At 49.6% G+C, this 26,088-nt stretch overlaps 2 protein-coding genes and 1 long non-coding RNA gene across 4 annotated transcripts in view; 1 reads left to right on the forward strand and 2 right to left on the reverse strand.

Moving 5' to 3' along the window:
- Nucleotides 1-257: 257 nt before the first annotated feature.
- On the reverse strand, nucleotides 258-12,327 carry LOC137863394 (uncharacterized). 2 transcript variants are annotated; one of them, XR_011100897.1, is made up of 2 exons: nucleotides 12,104-12,327; nucleotides 258-3,621 (listed from the first exon to the last, which is right to left on the reverse strand). It is a non-coding gene; the product is annotated as an uncharacterized lncRNA (long non-coding RNA). The 2 variants fall into 2 exon arrangements; XR_011100896.1 differs by lacking the exon at nucleotides 12,104-12,327 and adding an exon at nucleotides 4,042-4,342.
- On the forward strand, nucleotides 11,389-25,156 carry ATP1B1 (ATPase Na+/K+ transporting subunit beta 1). The gene is made up of 6 exons (XM_068696423.1): nucleotides 11,389-11,685; nucleotides 13,481-13,609; nucleotides 20,064-20,219; nucleotides 21,005-21,189; nucleotides 22,999-23,079; nucleotides 23,738-25,156. The coding sequence occupies exons 1-6, from the start codon at nucleotides 11,586-11,588 to the stop codon at nucleotides 24,002-24,004; spliced, it is 918 nt and encodes a 305-aa protein (XP_068552524.1). The 5' UTR covers nucleotides 11,389-11,585; the 3' UTR covers nucleotides 24,005-25,156.
- The window catches only part of NME7 (NME/NM23 family member 7), a 92,524-nt gene continuing 91,225 nt past the window's right edge, over nucleotides 24,790-26,088 (reverse strand). Inside the window, exon 13 of the mRNA XM_068696369.1 lies at nucleotides 24,790-25,234. Coding sequence (XP_068552470.1) covers nucleotides 25,202-25,234 — 33 coding nt within the window. The 3' untranslated portion in view covers nucleotides 24,790-25,201. The remainder of the gene's footprint in view (nucleotides 25,235-26,088) is intronic.

The following is a 26,088-nucleotide window of genomic DNA, read 5'->3' on the forward strand; positions in this document are numbered from 1 at the left end:
ACTGGATACTCCTTTAGGTCAGATGACAGGTTCAGGTATGTGGGATGCCCCACTCAATATAATACGCTCCTCTCTTTACCTTAAAAGGTGTAAGACTTCACAGCTCTAATGTTGGCATAAAGTTAACTCACTGGAGTGATATGTGGTGATATGTGGTGACTGAACAGAGGCTGAAAGTGACAGCTATGTATGGATAAACCCTCTGTTTTTAAGTTGGTTATTTACATTAGATCAACCTATGTGAATCACCGTGTCTGACCTGAACAGCCCATTCTACTACCTGGATAAGGATTTATCTGTCTCTTGTCTTTTTTTTTTTTTTTCTTTTTTCTGCTTTTAAACTCCTCATACAGTCAAGACTAGCAGAAGCAGGCTGGAAACTTCTCTACAACGGTGGCAAATTCCCTCATACTCTCAGTTCTAACCTTTAATCATCTTACTTTCAGCCAAAATTGCCGAAAGACCCTTCCTCTCATTCTGTGCACTAGAGAGTATTAAAAGGTAATGAGAAAAGCTAAAACTCATTTGCTCAGAAAGAATAATTCCAACTCCCTTCTGTGGCAAATGAGAAAATTAGGCAAATGTAATGCATTTGTCAAGGACTCCGCTGAATATCCTATGTTTTATTCAGCTTCACGTAAGGGTACTATAATAAAGGTCTGGGCATAAGTCCCTGACAGGTTAATGACGACTCCAACATTGTTTCAACAGGGCTTTGGTGGAGCTCTGTAGTTTTCCACAAAGAGGACTGGAAGCTTGAGGAAAGGTCTGGGCCCTAGGGTTCCTGGTAATAGAGAGGGTGGGATGGGTGGGTATCTAGGACTTGCTACAGAGGATCTTGTCCACAGTTCTCTGCCTAACCACTGCACTCAGCTCTGCTGTGGACCCCATGAGCTCTGGCCAGATAGGTGTGTGAATCAGGGTGCCAAACATACAGTAATTATAATTTGACTTCTGGGCATTGCCCCCAGTTCCCTAGAAAACACCAAAGTCAAGTCACTTTTTACCATCTCTCAGCTTCTGCCTTAGGAAAATGTAAGCAATAGTGCTTCTTGCTTCTTGATCGTGTTCACACCCAGCACCGGTAAACTTCATACATAAATTCTGAGTATTACTGATGGTCCCAAGATGCTGATGTTGTGTGGTTAAGTCTAGTCTGGTAAGATTAAAATATTTATAGGAGTAAATTATCTACTCTACAGAGGGAATCCTGTATATTTCTGTCTTCCTCATTTTTATGCTTTATTCCTCTGTGTATTTGAGTCTCTCTGCACTGCCCAACCTCACACCACCATTGGGATAGGGAGGAGACTAAATTCATGGGTTTCAGAGCTGTTTTGAATCTGCCTGCCAGGCTCTCCTTTTGGCTCCTGTAGAGTGCCTGAGCTTTGTGGTGCCTATAAAGCTCCAAGGCTTTGGTGTTCCTGTTCCAGAAGCATTGCTGCAATGGGAGGTGGCCAAATGGAGCCACTGTACATCCTTAAGAACCTAGATATAGCAGTGATGTCATCAGAGAGGTGTTTACAGTTTGCAGAAATTTGCATTCACGCTGATTTAATAATTTTGGATCCCTGGAAAGCAATGGGTTTCTGTTCTCTCTCTTTTTTTTTTTTTTAAGCTGCTACACATCAAAGCCGCAATCCCAAGAATGCAGTGACTATGGATTTGCAGAGAAAGGCATATCTGTCAGAGAGGAAAATATAAAAAAAAGTAGTTTACTAAAAGGAAAATTGGTTTCAATGGAAAACATGCATCCAGCAAAATGCCTGCAACAATCTGACTGCAGCAAATACCTGACTTTGTGCTTCAGTCAAAGATAAGCTATCAGGCTGACTGAAGAAGTAATGGAATGAAATTATACTGTCTGCGTTATGCTGAAAGGGCAGAATAAATGATCCACAGACTTTGCAGTCTTAAAGGACAGTGGCATTTCCATGATTTTTTTGTACGGTGTTGCTTGCAGCCAGACGAGCCACCTGCTAGCTTGCTCGTCCTACCTTGCCTCTGCTGTTCAGCTCTGCAGCAAGGTATGACTGTGGTAGGGGTAGATAAAGAGTACAGTAGGGCTAGATCCACTGAAAACATTTCCAGCAGTGACAGAGGGGTGGTGGAGAGAAAAGCTGCTTCCCTGAGTCCTTGTGTATGTCTGGGCTCCCCAGCGTCTGCTCCCGGAGCTTCTTTTGGATGATCCTAAACAAGTCCCTTCTTCTCTCTCTGGAATGGCTTCTTTACAAAAGAAATCTCAGGAAAAAGTCATCTCAGTGAACTAAAAGCATGAACTAAAAGCATGAATTTCACATAGGTGAATCAACTGCATTATAGTGGACACCTTTAGTAAGTATTAGGGTGGACTAAATTAAATGTTCTTCAGTTTGCTTTGGAGGTGAAGTATACTGCAGAGAATAAACACACCTTTAAATCTAAGTATAAATGCCCAATTGGGGCTTTAATGTGATTTAATTACGTTTTTAAATGTTTTGTTAGCTTGCAAAAGTTCATTGAAATTAGGTTTCCGGAGCATCTCCATACAGTCAAACCCATACAGGAGGCAAGACATGCATCGTTCTCTCTCTGGGGCCCAGCAGATGCTGGCTTTGGGCAGCTGCCTGTGGCTCTGTGCGAGGCTCCCAGCTGCACCCCTCTCTGGTGCCTGTCACCTACCAAGGATGCTTCTGTCACCTGCCTGGAGCCATACCTGAGGCGACAAAATGCCAGTTTTGCTCTTTCTTCTGCCACCAGCTTTCTGCATGCTGCCATGTACCATGTTCACTTGTTAGAAAACAGGGGCTATAGCACTGTGCATCTACTCTTCAGTGTGATTTGAAGCCGAGAGGGGAGAGAAGGATTGACAGGCCTGTTGTGAGCACCTGATGTGGGTGACTTCTCCTGTGGTATTTTGTTATGGGAACTCAACTGCAGCATTTTGCTGGAAACATGATCCCTGAGATAAACATGGAAGAACTGAAACAGCAATATCTGTCCAGTGCTTCAGCCTTTCAATTCAGAGGCAAGTCAGAACCTCCCCGTCCTGGAACAAGGAAATCAGTGTAAACGTGGCTGCTGTCAGCTGTGTGCATCCAGTGGGCCTAGGTGGAGGCAAAAGTTACACTGAAGAGCTAAACTGCTTTCAGAGTCACAACCTCCTGATGTGCGCTTCCTAAGAGACTGATGACATTTAAAGTGCTTTGAGTAGACTGTTTACTTTCCATTTAAAACAGGAAATTCATTGCACTGTTTGTCACGCCGATCACCATCCCAATGACCAAACGTTTGCTATCTCACGTAAGTTCTCCTGGGGAACAGATACACGTCTTCACCGTTAAATAGAGTCTCATCAGTTATGCCGGGACAGCTTCTCTCACAAAGGTATCCGATTTAACAGAGCATCCATCTTGCTAACCTCACCAGCCGTTTTCCAGATGGTGTTTTGAATACAGTATAGATCGGGGGCCTTGCTAACCAACCCGTTATTCAATTAATTAGCACTTATAAATTAAGTATGTGCCTAGCAGAGTGCATCATTCTGTGTGGCTAGCCTCGTCTCGTGGTGCAGCAAGGAAGGACTGTGGGTCATTGGGTCACCACGGGTGACGAGCAGGCCACCTCAGTTGGTCATCTCAGCTGAAAAACAAAAAGCGGAGTAGTTCGTATGTGCTTTGTGACTGCGTTCAGAGGAGAAAACTCCAAGTGGGAGATTCAGAGCTCTTTGTATACTCTTATGCTCTTAGCTAGTGTGCTCTTTGGTGGTGTTGCCATATAGGTGATGGCTCAAACACCACAATGATAGTAAGGTGAAGACGTAGCTAGGTACCTCACACATCACACACTCTAACACATGGGCACTGACGTCTGTGTTGCACTTCGTGCTGCTCACCCTATGGGAAGGCTGATCTCTGGGCCCCCTGAAGCTGATGGTGCTTTACGTAGTGACACCAGAGACACCTTTAAACCCTCTGACCGAAACCACGATGGCAAGTAACAGCGCAAAGCCCAGTGCAGGTTATAGCTCCTCGAGGGTGTAGCTATGAAACCTGTCCTCACCTCTACGCAATTACTGGCCTCTAAGGTTTACTTGCAGAGGCTGCAGTCCCACTGCTGAGCTGGGCGAGATGCCACGTGCTGGATACAAACTGCTTCTCCTAAACGAGAGACAGATTAGGTTTGGGACTACACCCTTAGCTGTCAGTGTACTCCCTGGCTGGGGAAATCCCAAGGCAGCAGGCTGCTGGCACCTGGGAGGTCACATCGGTCACTCTGTACTTCCCCTGTTCTTAGGCTTTCTTCTGAATTATTTGCTACTGGCCACAGCTGAGAAGGCAGATTGGGTTAAATGGCCCCTTGGTGTGCTCCAGGTGTGGCCAGTCTGAGAAGGCAGATTGGGTTAAATGGCCCCTTGGTGTGCTCCAGGTGTGGCCAGTCTGATGTTCTTGAAATTGAGAAAACTAGCTTGTAATAAAACTGTTTAGCCAGGGCTGTTATAGTATTGAGTGTGAAGTGAGTATTGTATGTGAAGTGCTTTGAACATCAGCTGGTAATAGCTAATCTTTGATTATCAGTAGAAACTCCTTTTTCAAAAGGAAATACAGGTGGGGAGAAAAGGGAATTTCTATTCAGTCCCCAATCCTGCTAGCCTGGGGAATACTGTAACACGGAGCAGAGTAGATTTTCATGTTGGTATTCTGGGAGGGTTTCCAGTGAGAAAATAGTGCAACTCAAAACTTTGTGTCTTGAGGTCCTTGTCTTGTCACAATTATATGCTGCAAGGGTTTGTGTTATTCAATCGATAAGTGATGTTTAAATAACAGAAAAAGGTTTTCCTCGTGTGAATAAGAGCAGCGGTATCACATGTGCTGTTCTCCTCTACCTGTCGCATTGTTAGACCAGACGTGATGGAGTGGTTTGCCCATGGTGTTCACTTCCCTGTCGTAACCTGTGGTTTCGTATTCAGCAAGAACTGATCGTTCCTGAGGAACACCTGAGGCATCTGTAGACACCAGTGTCACAAGGGCCCAACTCCCATTGTGCCTTTGCAGCTTTGTCATAGGTCTGGCACAAATATCCATGTCAAAGGTAGCCTGCCTATTTGAGCAGAAAGGCTGAACCATGGAAATTAAAAGTAGATTTTCCAAGGTACACGAGCATCTAAATATATAAACTGCGGCCCGTCTGGCTTTTTGAATACACTGCACAGGTCAGGCCCTTAATTCCCACCGATTATAATGAGAAAAACTTCAGCGGGTTTTAAAATCCTGTTAGGTGTGTGTCTGCCTCCATTGGCCTGCATGCTAATGTGGGGCATTTCCCAACCAGCAATGAGGCTGTGTGAGGTGCTGTGGTCCATGCAGGACCAGTTAAAAGAGAAAACATGATTTCAGACTCCAGTGTGATTACCACAACACTGAATTTATGCCAGGGGAATGAAGCCATATCTGTGTGAGAGATTCTCCAGTCAAAATGTCTTCTTGTATTTCTTTATTGTGTTTCAGGTCAGGGTGCAGCCATTCGGCAGTGCTGGTCATCTCAGGACACTGCAGTCCTACCAGACAACCCAAACCAAAGCAAAGACCAACAAGGAGCCAACAGAGGACAACAGGCTCCCCAGTTTGTAGGGTGATCTACCTTCATACGGTAAGGACTTGTAGTGTGGACAGCACTGGAGTAACCTTTAAAATCATCATAGACATTTGTGAGTTGTTTTAGGGAAAAGACCTCCTGTGAGAAGAAAGAGAAGGGCGTTTGGCAGGCACTGCAAATCCCACTGTGGCCCTGACAGAACAATTAAAACAAGATGTTTAGGAACAAGTCAAACCCTAACTTACCCATTCCCATTGCCAACTCCTGTGTGGAGCTGTTCAGATAAGTCTTGCTCCTGATGGCTAAAGATAGAAATGTTTTCCACTCTGATCTTGTTTGTCTTCTTAAAGAGTATTAGAGCAGGCCTCAAAATAGTTTTGGAGTTTGTTTAGTTCTCGTTCTTTGACTCGGTTTAGTGCTGGAAGTCCCAGACGCGCTGGCCCTGGAGACAGCAGAGGTCTAACTGGGGCAGCCGAGCAGGCTGGTGCCCAAATTCAACCTACCACTGGAAACCCCTTACCAACCATGGTCGGGAGCAAGCAGAGACTGAAACCTTACAGTCTTGCTGCCGAGACAGAAAACTAATGATGACCTGTTTTAATGGCGCATATTGCTTCTACCTCCGATAGGAGCCATTTTGTGTCAACAAGCAGGGGTGAAGCTGAATCAGTCCCGTGCAGATGCAGGCTCCTTATCTCCCCCAGCCGTGCAGATGCTGGCTGCATCAGGAGCTCGTGTCGTTGCCAGGGCTTGGTGGCCGGGTACCAGAAAGCTGGCTGCTGCTCCAGTAAGGGCTCCGGGTGCCCACTGGCACAGAACTGTGCTCTTCTTGCCAACTTCATAGCTAGTTCCTGGGTAATGCTTCTTCCCTGTGTGAAAACAGGGTGAATTTCCTGCAGGAAATTATTTTCATATTATCTTCAGTGAGATTAGGGTAATTTTCCCCTCACCAGCCAAAAAGAGAAAGTCTGACAATATGGTTCGGCTACTGCTGCCTTAACAAGTCGCCGTTACTTCCATCAGAACTATGATGATAGCTGGCAAGTTGCACCGCCGGTGGGTGTGCTCAGCCAGGGCAACTCTATACTGTCCAACAGTGGTATTTGCCCCGGTTATCAAACACCAGGCACACAGCACACTGTCTGTCACACATCCCCCTTTTCTGTCTCCACCTTCCTGCCAGCCAGGCCACCCTAGAAACCATCCAGTGCCCTGCTCCGCCACTAGTTCAACATGAAGTGAAAGCTTTCTCACTGACTGAGCATGCAGGCCTTCCCCTGCCAAGATTGGGGAAAAACTTAAAAAAAAAAAATTATTAAAGAAAAAAAAAACAACACTTTTTTTTTTTTGGTTAAACCAAATTGGGGCTGAAGTGGTTTATTGATTGTAGAAGTGTGTGATTAACCAACAACCAGTGAACTATACGTTCAGGACCAATGTCATCAACACCACAGTTAAACCACAGTGTTAGACACTAATACATTCCTTCCTACAAGCTCCTCAACATGCTCCTGTAACTAATCTCCAAAAGTTTTCATCCCAGACACACAGACACCCACCCCTCTCTTTGCAGCAAAAGGGGTCACTTCTGGGAATGTGGGTTCCCCTGCTTACAACCTGTTCCTGCTGGGGTTGTGGCCAGTCCTGCTTTAGGGGTGCCCATGCTGCTCCCTACAACCACCTCGTGCACCCACTGGTGGGAAGGCAGCCCAGCAGGACACCAGCAGTCCCACAGACAGGAGGCTGCTGCGCTGGGTCTGGGCAGAGGTGTGATGCCAGCAGGGTGACCGCTGTCGGTGCTAGATTGGGTTTTCACTGCTGCTCACTGGGTCTCTCCCCACTCCCTTACAAGTTTTGTTGCTTCTTGTGTACATCTTTTCAGACTGACGCCTTCTTTGTTTCAAAATTCTCTCTGTCATTCCCTGGTTACCACTTACTCCAGCTGATGGTGGGTGTCCTCTTTAACATGATCAGTTGAGGTCTGATGGTTGTTTCCCCCTGCAGCAAGATCAGTTTGGGGTACATGCTTCCTCAGACAGTTTTGGGTTTCCCAATCACGCATGGTGTTTACACTGACTTTTCAATCTTAGCAGCTGTTGTCCGTGTCATTTTGCCAAGGGTGAGCTGTGCAGGCACCCCTACTAGTGATGTTATACAACCATCAAGCTTGTATTAGAGAAAAGAACACGGCTGGATTTTGGAGGTCAGTTCTGTATATATTTATTTATATATATATACTTATATATTTATATTCTGTATACATTTATTTTCTCAGGGCTTACCAGTTCACAATGTTTTGAACTTAGTTACCTCAGCTTGCATAGCTCCATGTGATAAATCCATTCAAATGCGTTGTCACGCTCAGAGGACCAGCCACATATGTCTGTAAGCCTAATCTCTTGTGACCCCTTATCTGTGGGGGACAAGGAGGAGGAGGAAGAAGACTGGAAAGCTATTTTTGTCATGCCATTTTTTGGGACACTACAGACCCCACTTGAGATGAGGTAATGTACAGCAACTCCTGGGTTTCCCCTGAATCTCCAAAGCAGAAAATCAGAGGGCAGGCCTCAGGCAGTGCCCTGTGGGACTGGGAAGCTCTGAGGGGACCACATGCTGGCATTCCCCTTGCGGGGACACTGAGGGTTGCTCCTGGCCCCTTCAAGGCCTCCTGCAGCTCCCAGAGGGGTGCAAAATGCCTGTATGCCACGCAGTCTCTTGCTTTTTGTCTGCAAGAGAGGACAGGCCATGCACTGCAGGGCTGCAGCAGCCCTAGCCACCCGTTTTGTTCCTCGCCCCCTCTCACCTGTTGTGTGTGATGCAGGCTTGGTGCCAAGCTCTTGAGCAGCTGCCCTTTTCCAGCTCCCGGGCATGCCAGCGCGAGGAGGCCCAGCCCCGTTTGTTTGCAGCGGCAGCCCACGAATAGTAACTACTTAAGGCCATTTTGCACACTTCTGTCATCTTATAATTAGCACTCAGTCCCGCAGCCGGTGAGAGTCCCACCCCACAGCCGGCCTCTCCCCTTCCTCCACTGCATGTCGCAGCACAGCCCGCAGCCACCGTCAGAGATGTTTCTAGATCACACATTACCCGAATTTTCTGCCGGTCACCATCAGCTGCACAGTCTCATTTCCCAAGTCACCAAGCTGGATAAATCATGGCTTGGCTTTGCTCTACATTGTGCTCTTCTCTCTTGCTGTTGCATCAAAAGTAATTGTGTCTGCCCTCCTCCTGCACTGCAGTGAGACACCTCTGCCCGCCTGAGGTGCTTTCTTTGGGTCTCCTGTAAAGCAGGAAACCCAAAGGAAGCTGGGATCTTGTCATTAGATGGCTGTGCCCAAACCCACTGGAGAAAACCAGAGAGCTCCTCATGCACCAGCTCCTAAGGGCGGTGAGATAACCCCCTAACAAAGTCCATTCGCGTGTTGTTCTTTCCTTGGTGCCTGTGCACAGCTTTCCCCGGCCCTGTCCTTCCTCCTGCAGTTAATCTGAACACGGATATCTTTGCACATTTTGTTCTTGGCAGTTTCGAAAGTTGCCTTAGGCTCTTATCACCTTAAAAAATCAGATCATATAGTGGTGGCCTTAGAGACAGCCTGATTGATATTGGAGCAGCTGAACAAATGGTAAATTTGAATAAAATACGGCACCCTGTTGCCTATTAGTTCTGCTGATTCTGAGAGGATAATTTGCCAACATTAAGCAAAGTGCATGTCCCCAGCATCCATGGGACTGCGGATGTGGAAAAGGGTTTGCAGAAGTGCTGTGCAACCTTCCTGAAGTGCCTTTTGCCCATTCCAGATCCTGCATGCCCCAGCCTGTGCAGTTACGGGGATCTGGTACCCCTGGCACTGCCAACCCCACTTCTCTGTGTATTTGTACAGTAATAGAGACATTTGCGGGAAGAGGAGAAAGTTTCCTGGTGATCCTTAAACAAACAGTGATGAAGCCAGGAGCTCCTGCAGCTTGGCTTCCACAGGCACCACCAGCTCCCGTAGCGAGAGTGAGAACACGCTCGGGGGAAGATCGTGTTTCTGGGTAGCCATTTAGTCTGTAACCGTGATACGACTGCTCAGGTTTTTCAGATCATTCATTCTAGTTGCTTTCTCCAAACTCACTTTCTGTGGCCTTAGGAACTAACACTGTGGGAGAGTGTGTGGTCCCGTTCTCTTCTCTGATTTGGACATCGCCATGAACCTGCCTGAGTACCTGATTCTGGCTTCATTTTGGGTGACCCCATTGCCTGGGCAGAGGGCAGGGAGGGCTGCGTTAACTGCTGCTGTTCCACCTGCCCTGAACCAGCAGACTGGATGAGATGGGTCCTGACCCGAGGGTGAAGCCAGACACAGCATCCATGAGGTAGGCTAAAGAGCGGGCTTTGTGTTTGGGTGACCACACTGCAACCTGCACACGATTCCCAGCGTGGTGTTTTTGTAGGGTAGGGGGCCAAGGCAAAAACAGCACCCAGGGCATCAGGAGGAGAGCAGGTTCAGCTCCCAAGTGACCAGGCAGGCCTGGTGGCCCAGCGGCTGAGACACAGCCTTGGCTACAGCAGCAATGGCGCTGGGTGCTAAAAGTGAGCGCTTGTTCCTCCTGTGGTGCTCCTCTATTTATTGGCCTGATTGTAATCACAGCCTTCTTAACTTGTAAATGATACGTCCTCCCTACACGGCAGATGATGTTCACTCGGGTATCAGATACTGCTGTCTGTTTGCTCTCGTTATCGCCCACCATCAGCAGGTCTCTTTAAAGACCAGCTCTGACCAGACACCAGGCAGGAGGGAGACGCCATTTGTCCTCAGCCATCTGATCGGCCATTTTCCACCGCACAAATGCTGTTGAGGGCCGATTCCCCAGACCCAGGCTGGAAATCCCTGGGGCACACCTGGCTGGCTCCCTCTGACCACATGTAATCTACCACAGAGCCTTCAGCGTACATTGCCCCTGGGTGCAGCGTACATTGCTCCCGTGTGACACTCCTCTTCCTAACCCCGCGAGGCTTTGAGGAGCCCAGCTGCGTGCCTAGGCATGGGGAGGCCGTGCTCAGCCTTGCAGGGTGCCATCACCTCGAGGTGCCCATTCCCGGCAGACCAAGGCCCCAAAATCAGGCCTGAGCAGGTCGCTTCAGGGGCTGGCTGTGTGTGGTGGCCATGAGGTGCCTGGAGAAGGGCCCCACGTTGGGGCTGACCCTGGGGACAGCGGGGTGGCTGGCGTGCAGTTGCCCAGCCTCCTGAGCAACCAGAACGGGCGGAGGGAAGGCTGACAGAGCAAGCCTGCAGCTTAACAGCAGGAAGACACCCGGGGCGCCATGTCGTGACCAGGAGGAAGTTCAGAGGTAAATACATCCCAGTGGGGCACGGCAGCCGGGCTGCACGTGTGACTCAACTGTGTCGTGACACTGTGGGACTTGGCCATGTTGGTGAACTTCCATCGTGGATGGGGATCCCACGGCTGCACCAGAGCCCTTTGCCCCTTCCTGGGATCCCCTCACAACGAGCTGTGGGGCCGGGACCCCCACAGGGTGCCGCAGCCCCCCCCCCCATCATCGGGCCGGCCCCTCCCTGAAGGTCACCTTGCGAGGGCGGCTGCGCCCTCCTCAAAAAATAAAAAAAATAAAAGTAAAATAAAAAATAAAAAATATATTAATTAAAAAAAAAAAAACACACCATCCCGGCAGGTGCCGCGCGGCGCCCCCTCCCCTCCCGTCCCGTCCCCTCCCCTGCCCGCCCCCCGCCGCCTGCCAGTGGCTGCGGCGCGGTGCGGGCGGGGCCCGCGCCCTATATGAAGGGCTGCGGCGGGCGCTGAGCGCGGCCGCTCCGTGCCCGCTGGGCTCCGCTGCTTCACCCCCCGCTCCTCCGTGCTCCGACAGCCCCCGGACCCCCTCCAGCGCCCCCTCCCCTCCCCGCAAGCCCCCTCCCCGCAGCCCGTCCCGGTGCCGCGGAGCCCGCCCGAGCCCCTCAGCGCTCACCCCCCCCTTTCTCCCCATCCCCTCCGCCGCCCCCCGCTCGCTCGCCATGGCCCGCGGGAAGGCCAAGGACGGCGACGGCAACTGGAAGAAGTTCATCTGGAACTCGGAGAAGAAGGAGCTGCTGGGCCGCACCGGGGGCAGCTGGTGTGAGTGTGGGACAGGGGGATGAAGGGGGGGGGGGGAGCCGGCGGCGGGGCGACCTTGTGAGGGCGCCTCGTCCTTGGCGCTGCCTCGCCCCGCAGGGAGGGCAGCGGGGCCCTGCCGCACCCCCCGGGCAGGGGCAGCCCCCCGCAGGTGCTGGGGTGCCCCCGATGCTGAGCCTGGTCCTGGCGTGAGGTTGCAGCCCCAGGTGCCAGCCCTGGCTCCGCTGGACTGCAGCGGGCTCCTGCCCTGCCCCTGTGTGAGCAGGATGGGGCTGTGGGTGCGCACCCATGGGTGCCCGCTGTGCCCGAGGCTCCGCAGTGCTCACGACGTGGAGGCAGAGCGAGCCCTCCTGGTGCCCACCCGCCTGGGAGCGATGTCAACCCACAGGCTGGCCGTCCCGTTCCTCCGTCATAAGCCTACCTGGTGTGGGAAGCTGTGTGGCGCAACCCCCTTGCGCTGGGTTGCCGTGTGTTTGTTCTGAAACCGTGACCTTTACGGTGTCTCTGGGGCTAGGAGCATCCCGGCTGGGAGACCGGTTAAATAAGCTACCTCCCAGCGCCGGCCTTTTGATGTTACAAAAACTCAAAGGCGTTACGCTGCGGACAAGAGCATTAGTGTTTGGTTTGTTACAACAGCACCTCCTATGACCGTGCTCTGGAAAAAATTTCCAAATGTCTTTGACGTCACGACCATTTGCTTTACGCTGCCTGGATACCAAAGAGTGCTTTAACTCCTGGAGCACCGCGATCCGCACCGAGCTCTGCTCACCAGCCGTGGCTGCCGCCCCGCTCCCCGGCGGACGAGAGGATGGAGCGTCTTTCTGAGCCTGTCCCTCCTGATCCTTTCTGTCGTAAATGGAAAACGAAATCCACCAGAAATGGCTGCTTTAATGAGGAGGCTTCTCCACTGATGGAGCTTTTTTGTGACGGGGCTCAGGAGAGGAGGAATACCTTCACTACTGCTTCCTCCCTTGCCCTTGTATCTGTTCACCTTGAGTCCTCCATGTAAACCTCGTCCGCGTTTGCGATGAGGCTAGGACGCCGGGATTGAGCAGGCTCTTTGAAGTGTTCCTCGCTGCAGTGCTTGTTCCTGCAGCCCAATTAGCCCCTAGTTGCTTGGCATGGGCTGGCTTATCCTTACTGTAGGCGGCCTGGTGATGCCTAGTACGGCGTGTTACTGTGCAGTTAATCAGTTGAGATAATCCCTGTAAACTGGTAACCGATACCCAGAGTCTGAGCTGCGCTGCCTCTCAGGCTCTTCCCCCCCACTAGGATTATTCTAGGCATCTCCTTTCAGACCCAACTAAATTTAGTCTTTCATTATTACATAATTCAGTTTTTAATTGGTATGAGCGGTGCTGGCATGCCTTTGTAGATGCGCAAGGTTGGTAAATGCGGAGTGCTGTGACATGCTGAAGTGCTTGCCTGCATTTGAGATTGAGCCTTGGTGCTGGTTTGGGCCTAAAATCTGCCCCTGTTGGCTCTGGTGGAGGTTGGAGCCTGAATTATTAGGGAAGTCACACTTGAGCAATGCTTGTAAACCTGAATCTAACGGCTCCTGTGGGCTCTGTGGAAATAGCTCTGAAGCCCAGAGTGGTGTGGAGTGTGTAGCACTGCCTATAGCACGTTGACTTGCGTTGGGCTGGTGCTTCGCTGAAAGCCTGTCACCTTGTGGTAGCCTTGGTCAGCCAAGGGATCCATTAAAACATGGGAGAACGCATTGTAATCCTCACCCTTTATGATCCCAAATTAATTGGGGCTTGATCCGATTCATCTTTCCGTTTGTTTTCTCTTGCAGTTAAGATCCTCCTCTTCTATGTCATCTTCTACGGTTGCCTGGCAGGTATTTTCATTGGGACCATCCAAGTGATGTTGCTCACCGTCAGTGAATTTGAACCCAAATACCAGGATCGAGTGGCACCTCCAGGTAACTAACGAGGAGGCCCGTGCTGGCCCGGGTGCAAGCTGTTCTGGGGAGGCGGTTTGGTTACTCACCTCCAGGAGGAGGATGAAATAAGCATCTCGTTGCTGCAACACATATTTGTAGGGGGTGGGTATGTTCTAAGCCTTCTGTGGTAACAGCACGGGAAATCGAAGGCAATCCAGACAGAATTAAAGGTTGCATCACATGGAGTGTGCCTCCTGTCTGAGAGGAACTCGAACCTGGATTGTTGCTCTCCCCTTTCCCTAAGCAGAAATGATGCAGTGAGGCTCAGGCTTTGCTCGGGAATGAGCTCTGTGACAGAACTGGGTTCAGTTTTTCTTCATAGCCACTGCGTTCCTATGGGAAAATGAAGGGACAAAGGGAAAATGCTGGCTTCATCCTTGAAACTGGGGTGCACAAGGAGAAAGGGGGCAGTACCAATTGTGGATGTGCTTGCTGAATTGTGCTGGTTAATGCTGAGCTCTGCTGTGTGAGCCGGAGGAGGTAACAGCATCTGCAAAGGGCTATTTCCCTTGATTTCGAGTGGGGAGGGTTAGAGGCAGCTCCTGATGGACGGCCTTTCTCTGTTAGACAAAACAGGAGCCCCTGCTCGAGGTGCAAACGTGCTGAGAGCCCCCCTCTTGTTGCTGCAGACGGGGTGAGCAGCCACTGCCGCAGGTCAGGCTCTGCTGCGCTGGTTCCTGCCGCAGCCAGCGGCCGCGCAGAGCGTGGCAGGGAGCTGCGCAACTGCTGCTTGCCCACATTGCAAATGACCTTGAGGCTGCTTGGCACTGGCTATGGTAATGATCTGCCTCCAGTTGCTCTGTAAAACAGTTCAGAAGCTTTTAATAACGGTGGTATTTAAGTGACAATTGTGAGGCTGACGGCTTGTAGCTGCAGAAGCTGGCTCTAGTGTCACACGGTGTTTTACAGCCCCACTGTCTGCAGTGCTGCTATGCTGCAACTGTTCCCTGCTCTGACAGCACGGGGAGCGTTGCCTTCACCAGATGGTGCTAATCTCCGCAGAGAATCATCTTTTTCAGATAACTGCTTTTCCACCAGCATTTTTTAAACAAAACAGACTGAAATTGCTGTCTTAGTATATGGCATTTAAGGTACCAGCACGGCTGGGTTAAGTGCTGTCTGGAGCACTGTATCCACCTCTGCATCAGGCTTTTGATGCTTGCAGGAAGGACTAAACTGTCACTGGTGCTGACCAGAGCTGTTAGCTGCATTTGGAAGACTAACATGGGTAATGGTGGAAGAGTTATTTTTTTAATGTTTTTCCTCGGCTGAAGCCCAGTGGTCTTACCAGACATGAAATAATTAGCAAAGAAACTGGATTTTGGGTCACATCCAGACAGACATGCTGTTTAGCCTGATGTCACATAATTACTCATTCTAGGTAACTTAGAATTATTGCAAACCCCCATTACCCAAAGCTAATTTCAAAGCAACTTGGTAGTAAAATCTCTGTGCAAAATCTCAGCCTGCAGAGGGTTTTATTTGTCTCTTTAATTAAATACTGCACCACTTCTCTGAGCTTTGTCCTTTCTTAACAACAACAAAAAATGTATTTCAAGATGCTGTTGTAGTGGGTGCCATAGGAAGCAAAATGGAGGAAGGCTGAAAAGGCTTTGGGGGATCTTTTCAGTTTGAAATGGGCTTTCAGGACTTAAACCAACCAGAATAAAAAAAATTTAACTCCTGAACAAATGGCAGCCTGTTTGAAAAGGGTTTCAAACCTGTTGTAATGGCACATAGTGGCACATGAATACCATTTAAAGGGGACACTTACCTGCTAACAGCACAGAGCCCTTGGCAGGCCATCATCTGACTTAACTACCAATGTGGATGAGCCTGCGTGAGGTGTGGTGGAGCTTGGCTGTCAATGTCAAGTTTGTTTCTTGCCCTGCAGCATGGCACCCATTAGACCACAATGTGCCCAAATAAACTTTTAACAAGGGCTTTATGGAGGCTGTGCTGAGTTGTGCACTGATGCCTGCGGAAGGTCAGCAGTCCCTGTGTTCCCATGCTGCCTGGGGTCTCCTGCACTGCAAGCAGAACTGCATTTCTGATGATTAGCACACTTGCTCATGTACACGGTGAGCATCGAACTTCCCATGAACTGGGAGCCGTGCAGACTGTGAACTACTTAAAATAAAATGTTGTGCAATTCTAGTTCCTGGTTCTTGTGGGGAGAGTTGCAAGCCAAGTATAGTGACAGCTTGAAAACTAGAGGGCAAGTCCCTTCAGTTTCCACCTTCCCTAACCATCTTGGGCTCACATGAACCTCTCCTTCAAGGTTTGCAGTAAAAAAAAATGCTGTAGGGGCTGCTGCAATCTCATTCCTGTTCTGCAGTACACAAATTCAGTAACAGTGGCAGAAGCTACAGGATGTTTCATTGAGTTATTGATAGGGGCACAGCACTGAAAGCCATAAAGTGCTATTTTTAAATATCATTAACATGCTAATTGGTTCCTGCACCACTTGGCTGTGCATTTCCAGGATAACTTCCCTCCTGGGGGAAGGGGCAGCGCAGTTCACCTTGTCCAGCCCTTGCCACGGGGACAGCCCCTGCTCCTGGTACATTTCCACCTGTGCCGTGCCTCGGGCTCTGCTTTGCCACAGCCCTTACCCTGCTAAGGGGGAAGGGGGGGAATTGCCTTTGAAACACAGAGTGCCAAGTGTTTTCCTGAATCCATTTTCTTTCCCAACCCAATCTAAATCGGGCTGTGTATCCTGCCATCTTGTGGTGTTTGTCCTGTGAAACACGGTCCACCTGCCCTACAACTGGTGTACGGGGGGGAGCCCACAGCTGCCTGAGGCTGTTCAGGAGTGGCTGCAAAGGGGATTCCTGCTCGGGTCAGGAGATCTCATGTCCTCGTGTCCCTGCTGGTTTAAGCACCACCTTGCCACGATGTGCTTGGGCAGTGCATGATGGCTGGTGTGGTGTGCATTCCCCAGCTGGCTTACTTAGCTCAGATAGTAGCTGGGAGGTGGAAATGAGAGCGACAGGAAAGCCCCAAGGAGCAAGTGCCACCTCCTGTCGAGTCACGCTTTGCTGCTGCCTCTTGTCGCAGCACCAGAGTATGAGAAATACCTGGATCTCCAGCTCCAGAGACACGACCTGCCTCCAGCTGAGCAGACCTTGCATTTGCAGAGAACTTGCACCTGCTTTCTGCACTTCTGTGGTGAGGCGGGCAGTGATTAGGAGCTGGGAAGGACAACCATGAGTGTGGAGGCTCTCAAAGTCCGTCCTCACTGAGCGAGGCTGGCGGGGGTGCGTTGGGTAGGGATGGTGTAGTGGTTGCTAAATTGGTCATCTGTGTCACCCGAGTGGTGCTCAGACACAGCGTGAACCAGGAGAACGTGGTGCTGGGAAGTGAGCACAGCGTGATGAAGCAGCTGTTGTCACTACAGGCTTGCACAACCATTCCTAATAACGAGCTTGACCTACTGCTCCTGGCTTCTTCCCCTTCACCCTCCAGACGCGTTTTTCTGAAGTCTTGCTCCTGCAGCTTAGAGCGATGAGGTCTGTGTAGGGATTGAGTTTTAAATGAAATGGGATAAATGTGATTTTAGTCTGCAACAGCGTTATGGAAGTAGAATGGTAGCTGGAAAAAATAATGGCCTCACACTTGCTTCATTTTAGATATCCTGGTGCAGTCACGGAGTTAGCCAACGAAAAGAGGCGTCGTGTTGTTAAGTCAAGGCATCATTCGTTGCTTAGTGGCTGGTGGCAGTCCAGTGAGAACAGCAGTCTGTTTTCCTAGCAGTGTCCTCTAAGGCAACTGCGGAAATAGTATTTCAAAATCAAAAGCAGCTCTGTCACCGTTTTCCTAGCAATCAGTGACTTGATTCTTCCATGTTGTGGGCAGCAGCATCACTACACGTGACTGGTGCTTCTCCGGTGATAGCATGAGACGAACCGCGGCCAGCAGGACATCACTGCACAGTGAGGGAGCGTTGCTTGGACTCCTGGCTATGGGAACACTTGAGACTTCATTTCTTTCCCCCTAGAGCTTGCTCAGGAATGGCTTCCTCGTGTGCACAAGTCCCTAAGAGGCTTAATCATCCCTGTACTTCATTAGTGCTGCATATTTCCTTGCATGCCTATTGGCCCCTGGTAGGTAGCTCTGGCATGGCTCAACTTGGTAAATTTTTTCCCCTACTTGTTTCAGTTCTCGCAGTAGGGGTGAGAGAAGGTTTCAGAAAGGCTGCAGAAGCGTTTCAGAGAGGAAGGGTTCACTGGTAGTGCTGCTCTGATGGCAGCAGTGAACCTTTTATTTTGGATATGAACATACAGGTGGCACAGCAGGGATGGCAAGGAAGGAAATCAGTGATAGGTCTGTGCGTAGGGCTCTGTGCAGTCAGTCACAGGCATGTGGGTATGGAAGTGGTGGTGGAAACCAGTGATGGATCTTTTTGAATCAGGATAGAGCACCTTTCATCTTCACATCGATTGTCCTGTTTGTCTGATGAGTGCTGCTCTGCACATCGGCACCCAGGTGTGGACCTGTCCCAAAGGCAGACCCTTTGTGTCGGGAGCCTGTTCTCCAGGTCACTGGCCAGCAGACTGGCTTTGGGCTGGGCGTGTTGGTGGCCGGGCTGCCGGGGCCTCTGCAGGTGCTCGTGCTGCCCTTCCCCTCACCTCTGCCTCGCTTGCGCGGGTGCCTTTACGCGCTGCACTGCCTTGGATAAGATAAAAAGCAGGGGTGGGGACTTGCTGCCTGGGGTCCTCAGCGCAGCCGATAGTTCAGCTGCCTGGCCAAAGCTTATTAAGGCCTGGCCGAGCTTTCTTGAATGTTATATTTACACACCCCGATGATAACTGTAACCTGAACTCTGGAGGAGGCAGACCCAGATAGACACTTGAAGCGACTCTCAGCCTGTTGCTTCCTAGCGGGCTAGTAATGCAAGGGGAGGCTGGCAGCACAGACTGAACACAGTTTATACATTTATAACCATTTGTGAAGCAAGAAAGCAAATAATTAATTGAAAAGGGATTGAAAACTCAACTGATTTCGTAGGGTGAGCCCTAACTCTGCTGGTGGAGCACCGAGCTGCTTCTAAACTTGTAACGCTCGCCCCGGCCTGTTCGTACCACCAGGAGATTGGAGAGGGCAGCGCTGCTTCCTGGAATAAAACTCGAAACCGCAAGCTGCTCGCTGGACGTCTCGCTATCTTTGGCTACTTGGAGCTGCGTTTAGGGGAACAAAGCTAATCTTTGTCCCGGGTTACAAATTCCACCTCAGTGGGCAGGGGAGTGGTGAGCTGGCCCGAGGAGGGACTAAGCAGAAGCACTCAAGTGGCTTTGGAAAAACGGCAGGAGTCACAAGCTCCTGTGGGCTGGGGCCAGCCAGCTAAGCTGCCCGAGTTCTGTGCTGGAGGAACTTGTTGGCAACAGACCTGCTGTCAAAGCAAATGCTGCTCCCCTGCTCCTTTTTTTTGTTCTCGCTAAAGTGGAGATGACAAACTGAACACAAGTCGAGACCTCAATAATTACAGTGGCAGCCGCAAAGGCAGCGTGAGCTCCAGTTCCCATCACTTTAAGCTTAAGCGTTAGCCGTGCATCAATGCATTCAATTAAAACGTGACCCAAGCTTCACGCAAGAGCAGCTATTTCCAAGTCCCATAATGACAAGCAAAGGGCTTGGCATTTTTCATCATCCGCAGCCATTACTTGTATCCAGTGCCTTCTGCCCATGCATTCTTTTTCTACTCATCCTCCGAAAGTCGAAATTGGAGCTGGTTACTCAGCCCAGAATGTAGGGCAGTCTTTTGAACATCTCTCCTGTGTGGAGGTGTTTCTTGCTCGGTGGTGTGTTTCTGATTATAGAGCTCAGGATGCTATTTCTACAGCCAGAAATGATGTTTAAGGAGTGAAGAGACGAGTCAAAATGATCAGGCTGATGAACTCACTGAGAAAATGTCTCCTTCCCACAAGGGAAACGTGGAGAGGCTGCACCTAACTCAGGGAGCCCCCCTCGTCTGCTGTTGCAGGGGTTGATGAATGGGCATCCCCGATGCGCCCTAAACGCGTAGCATTGCACCCTGTCAGGGACATGTGTTAGAGAAGCCTTCCAGGGGAGTTTGGTTGTGTGATGTTCTCTCACACAGTTTCCTTTCTGCCCTCGGGGAGGAGGCAGCAGTGGGCAGGGGGCCTGCGGCTGGCTGTTTTTCTGGAGAAAAACCTTGACTTGTAGCCTCCCTTCTGCCTCTGTGATTTTTATCTGCTTAGTGATGCAAACACCGTGACGAATATTCCAGACTGTTGTTGGAAAGAGGAGATAAGAGCCCTTCAGAACCTCCCCTCTAGTGAGCTTGTTTTGTGCAAGTCCTGAGGTCTGAAAAATGCAGATTAGTAAGAACGCTTTATGCTCTTGGTGTGTGTAGCATTGCCCAGAGGCTGTGCAGCTCCTAATGTTTTCTTTCTGATTTTGCTTTCTTTAGGACTGACCCAAGTCCCCCAGGTACAAAAGACAGAAATTTCTTTCACTGCCTCTGACTCTAAAAGTTACGAGCCGTACGTGAAGAATCTTGAGAAGTTCTTGAAGGACTACAGCGCTGATCAGCAAACCGAAAACATTGTATTTCAGGACTGCGGGGGTAAGTCTGGGCTGCTTCCTACACCAGTGCCTCTGTGTCAGGCCCATCAAAAAAGGAGGGTTAGCAGCGGTGTTCTGTCTTCAGCTGTTCCTTGCATTGTTACCAGAGCTACGCTGGTAAACTTTAACTGGTGGACTCTGGTTTCAGTCACATCACTGCTCATTAAACAATTAGTTGAGACAGACCACATTTGGCTAGGGATGTACCTAAGAAGCTTACTGCAATGGGTATGTGGCCAGGGACTTCCAGATTTCACTTGGCCAAAGGTGCAGCTGACTCTCAAAAGCACCTGGCACTGACCTTATATCCTCCCTGAAAGCCACACGGGGATTTTGCAGGTGACTTTGCTGAAGCCAGTGTCAGTCCTCCTGATGCAATGCAGCAAAGCATCGGGAAGACGTTAATCTTTAACAGATTATATGCAATAATGGGGAATCAGACTGTCGCCTCATGTGAGACGTGCATGTGAAACCTGAGGGGAACCCGCTCGTAAAAGCTGATAAAAAAATCTCTGCGCCAGCGAATTGCAAATGTGTTTGCTCTCTGGTAGCCTGTAGGAAGCCTCAGATAGAAAACAAAGCCCCCACAGACTTGCTGGTCTGCGATCAGCCTGCGTGTGGGGGAGTGGCTGGGTGCAGGTCTGTGCTGTCAGCCTCTAGAAGGTGGCGTCACCTGCCTGGGCAAGTGGGAAATCCCGACGGCACGGTGAAGCACAAATAAAGCTGTTCTGACGAGCAGAAGGTTGAGTTGCATACGTTTGTTTTTCCATTCCTCCACCATGGCAGAGATGCCTACGGATTACAAAGACAGAGGACCATACAGCGATACCCAAGGCCAGAAGAAGGTCTGCAAATTCAAACGTGAATGGCTGGAAAACTGTTCTGGAATACAGGATCCCACCTTTGGCTACAAGGATGGCAAACCATGCATCCTCGTCAAGCTCAACAGAATTATTGGCTTCAAACCTAAGGCAAGTATCTCTTCCCTTTGTAACAGGAGCTACTGATAAGGACGGGGAGTTGGCTGCAGATTTGCTGTGGCTCCGGAGCAGTTATTGAATTTGTGCCTGCGCTTCTGTCTCTGGAGGGAGATAAGCATGAAACCCATTCTGCAGCGGGGGGACTGTGAGGCCGTTTGAATGGCTGGCTTTAAAAGTACGTTTCTTTAAAAAGCAAACTGCACACTGCAAGCTTATGGCAAGCAGCCGTGAGCTCTGACAGCACGAGCTGCTGGTGAACTGCCTGGTGACTCGCAGAGCCTGCTAACGGGCTGCTCTGACAAGGTGTTCTCTTCAGCTGGTAAAACCCACTTTAACCCTGTGCTTCTGCGTGACTGTCGCAGACCTACCGTGTCTGTAGTGAGCTCAGCAAATTGTGTCATGCCTCCATCTTCTCCATTCTTTCCTCAGGCAGTGCGGAGTTGCCTGGCTTGCTAAAACCACTTAATTAAATGGAGTAGTGCTATATTAGGCATTAGGCTGATACATGTCTGTAAAGCGTAAACTACATCGGAGAGTTTGGCAAAGCTCTTACTGCAGGAAAGGTGAGGAGATCTTTAGGTGATTTAATGCAGCCTCAGAAATGCTGTTTTATGTCTGCTGTCACCCTTGGCTCGGGCTGGGTTGGATAGCAGGTGTGCAGTGACAATGAAGGAAGTTCAGCTGCACGGGAACCGCTTTTACTTGCAGGTTTTTCCCCAGCACGTTTAAATGCTAAAACATTCTGTAAGAACTCGGCAGCAGAATGCATGTTCCTGAACGAGGCACTGTGCGAAGCACGCCTCTCCATCTTCTGGGTGGAAGGCAGTGCAAATGGTGCAGCAAGCAGCCTTCATCACCACCCATCAGTGTCTCTGAGAGCAGGGGGAAGGGGACTGACTGGCCAGCTGACGTGTTTTGAGGAATGTTTTACAAAGGGGACTGCCCTGTGCTAGAATTCAGTTGAATTTGGAACCATCTGATCCTGGGTGCCAACAGCGAGTGCGTTTGAGCAGGCACATGCTGTGCTTGGTACATGGCGGTTGTAGGATGGCAGGAAGGGCGCGTGTTTGATGATTGGGGAAGAGAAGGGGTCGGTGCCTGCCTCCATTCCTTGCCACAGGGCTCTGCAGAGCTCTGGGCTGCATTATAGAGCAGGGTCTGGTGGAGGTATGACTTCACACGCTTCCTTTAGGAATGACGCACGTGTCCAAGGCAGTCCTCGTCTCCCCCATTCCACGCTTCATCAGAGACCCTACAGCTCTGGTGTTGCCAAACACAAGTGAAGCCAAACTCCTCTAAGTAAGAGACCAACGTCGGAGCTGACGCTCCCAGCTTTCCCTCAGATACTTGGAGCCTTTGTCCTTCCGTGCCGGTGATGTCAAAGTCGGGGAACGTCAGGGTGTGCCTGCCTCTATTGTTCTGTGCTGCACGTTTCCAGTCCTAACTGCACTCACCTGGCGCAGAGGTAGCAAAGCTTCCAGCAGAGTGTCTCATTCTGCCACTGCGTGACATTTGCACAAACCCTGCTGGCAGCTGGTGCTCTACCATGAGACGCTTTCCTCAGTGAAATGAAAAATACCCTGAAGTGCTTGCTTTGGCAGCCAGAGCAGCTTTACGTGGGTTAACTTTTGTGTTGTGTAGTTGTGTTACGCTGCGTGTCCTCCCAGGAACAGGCACCAGTTGCTGCTGCCTCTGAACTTGAGCTGGAAGGGATCCCCGTTGGCTGTTAGTTTGGTACCACTGAGCTTTGCTGCTGCCAAGAGGCGTTCAGTGTGTAACGTTGGTTTGTGTTTCTTCTAGGCTCCAGCAAATGAAAGCCTTCCTGCAGAAGTCATGGCAAAATACAACCCGTATCTCATCCCCGTGCACTGTGCTCCCAAGGTAAGTGAGATGCAACAAAGGCGAAATCAGCATACTGCAGGCAGGGACTCCCCAAGTCTTCGTCCAGCCGTAGCTTCCTCGCTCTGCCTTCCTGCAGGCAGTTGGGGTGGTTTTCACTTGGGAGCTCTTCCCAAAATGTCATTGGTGAGAAAGGAACAACAGCAGTGTCCTCACAGAGAGGGGCAACAGCAGGGCCAAGGAGTAAAAGGGATCCTCAAAATAGCTTCCAAATGATACGCTGGAGTTCTTAGCAAGGATGGTTGAAAAATGGCTCTGGCAGAGATGCTTTACCTTGAATATTAGAACTGCTGAGGAACAGCAGAGGCTTCTTGTTCCATTAGTTTTTTAACCACAGATGGTGCATTGGTATGACAAGCAGCTGTGGTGTCCTCTCTATGTACAAAGAAGTGTCTGAGTTTTTTTTAAAAAAGCTCTTTTCCTGGATGATACATGCTTGGAGGCGCTTCCTTTCGCAGCTGCTGGTAGGACAGCTCATGACTGTCCCTTCCACCATGGGGACGGTCCTCGTGCTGTCAAGCTGAGGCTGGGTGGTGACCAAAGAGAGCGCACAGCATTGGTGAAAAGCAGATGGTGGGAAAACAGCTGCAAAATGCAGTGCTGGGATAACGAGCATCTCTTGTTCTTGCCCATCTCTCAGAGAGACGAAGATGCAGACAAAATAGGCACAGTGGAGTACTACGGGATGGGAGGCTACTCCGGCTTTGCCCTGCAGTACTACCCCTACTACGGCAAGCTCCTGCAGCCGCGGTACCTGCAGCCGCTGGTGGCAGTGCAGTTCACCAACCTGACCTACGACGTGGAAGTGCGCGTGGAGTGCAGGGCCTACGGGCAGAACATCCAGTACAGCGACAAAGACCGCTTCCAGGGACGCTTTGATATTAAATTTGACATAAGAAGCAGCTGATTGTAAGCACAACTCTCTTTCCCCCCTCTCCTCCTCCTAGCCATTTAAAAAGGTTTAAAAAAAAAAAAAAAGAACAAAAAAGAAAACCTACTAGTCTTGAACAAACTGTCATACGTATGGGACCTACACGTAATCTATATGCTTTACACTAGCTTTCTGCATTTACTAGGTTAGAATGTAAACAAAGTGTAGCAATAGCGACAAATATTTATTCTACTGTAAATGACAAAAGAAAACAAAATTGAGCCTTGGGACATGCCCATTTTTACTGTAAATTATGATTCCATAACTGACTTGTAGTAAGCAGTGTTTCTGGCCCCTAAGTATTGCTGCCTTGTGTATTTTATTTAGTGTACAGTACTATAGGTGCATACTCTGGTCATTTTTCAAGCCATGTATTGTATCTGTTTTCTACTTCTCGTGAGCAAAGACTTTTGCTGTCCAAGGTGTAAATACTCAATGGGACTAGAACTGGCATGATACTTCTAATTATTTTGTTCCTTTTAAAAGAAAGGCCCACCTGTGAGACTATATTTAACAGCACTCCATAAGGCTTCTGACTTTTCTGTGGTGTTAGGGTATTTTATTTGGAGGGGTGGCAGGGGAAACTAACTTAAGTGAAGTTAAAGAGAATAAATGATTGTGTACTGTGCTTGTAGCGAATGCTGTCTCTCTCTCTCTCTTTCTCTCTCCACCTTTTCCCTCATCCTCCAGTATGTTGTGTGAGAGACCTGGGTCAGACTATCACTCCCCTCGGTGATAGGCATAACTCTTTGCTTTGTATATTTTCTTTTTTCTTTTTTTTTTTTTTCTTTTCCTGCTGGAGGCATCGCACACTGTGGTGCTAATGTCTTTATTGAATGTTTTAACCATTTTCATGGTGGACGAATTTTATATTTATGCAGTTGTACAATTTTATTTTTTCTGCAAGGAAGTGTAATGTATGAAATAAACCAAAGTCACATGTTTGAAAATAAATCTTTATTTTAAACTTTATAAAAGCAATGCAGTACCCCATAGAATGGTGTTAAATGTTGTCTAAAGTGCAAAACTCTATGTTCTAACATGTAATAATAGCCAGGAGTACAGTGCTCTTGTTGATCTTGTATTTCAGTCAGGTTGAAACATTGGACAAATAAATGAATGAACACACTGCTTGGTGTCCACGGCTTTTGCTTTGCGTGGGGATAGAGGCTCTCAGTTGTCCAGAATCTTGAAGAAGTACTGCACCTAGTCCAAAACAAAATACATTTTTATCATTTCCAGAGCATCTGAGCTTGAGGTGGTTGAAACGCGCACTGGGATTGCTGTCAAGTGCTGCTGCCACCTTTGAGCAAATACGTGATGCTTCCGCACTATAACAGAGCGGTTTGGGGTTAAGTATTTGTTCTCCCCTCGCCCTGAGCTGATGCCTTAGAGGCTGCAGAGGCACGCGCGCCCTGATTGCATTGCTCATTAAAATGTCCTCAGTGAAGGCTTGCGGTGTTCGCCGTCACTGCACATGCTCCAGGCCTAGCGGCACCGGCTGAATGTTCCTGTGGTAAGGTCAGGTAAGAGCCCTTTGTTAACCACCTGCCAGAGGTAAGTGCTGCAGGGCCAGGCGGGGAGAGAGCTGGAGTCACAAAAGCAGAAGAAAGGGAGCTGCAGGGCCGGGATTTGTCCTTGGCTGCTGCTGGGCCAACTGCCCCGCTCTGAGCACAGGCTGCGCCTGAGAGGGCTGCTCAGAGACGTGACGGGTTGGCAGCCAGCTTCCTGCCGGAGTCGAGATCCCTTTATGCTGTATGAAGCAGATCCCAGGCAGAATTTCTCTGGGTAAAGTGGCAAAACATGAATATCCTAGAGCAAGCTGCTTGAAAAAGCCCTCATAATTAGAATGCAATATACTGGAAAAGCAATCTGCTGAACTTTTAGCCATCTGCTCGAAGGCCAAACATAGCTATTGTACACCACAGCAGTCAGCACAAGTATTTCATCGTTTTTAACAACGAGCATGAGCTAGCTGAAACCTCACCTTTGGCTGGTTAATTTGCTGCTGTATGCATATAGGTAAGGGCTCAACGAAACAAAGCTGCTGTGAGTGAAGC

The sequence above is a fragment of the Anas acuta genome, chromosome 1, assembly GCF_963932015.1.
Source record: "Anas acuta chromosome 1, bAnaAcu1.1, whole genome shotgun sequence".
In the NCBI taxonomy this organism is placed as follows: domain Eukaryota; kingdom Metazoa; phylum Chordata; class Aves; order Anseriformes; family Anatidae; genus Anas; species Anas acuta.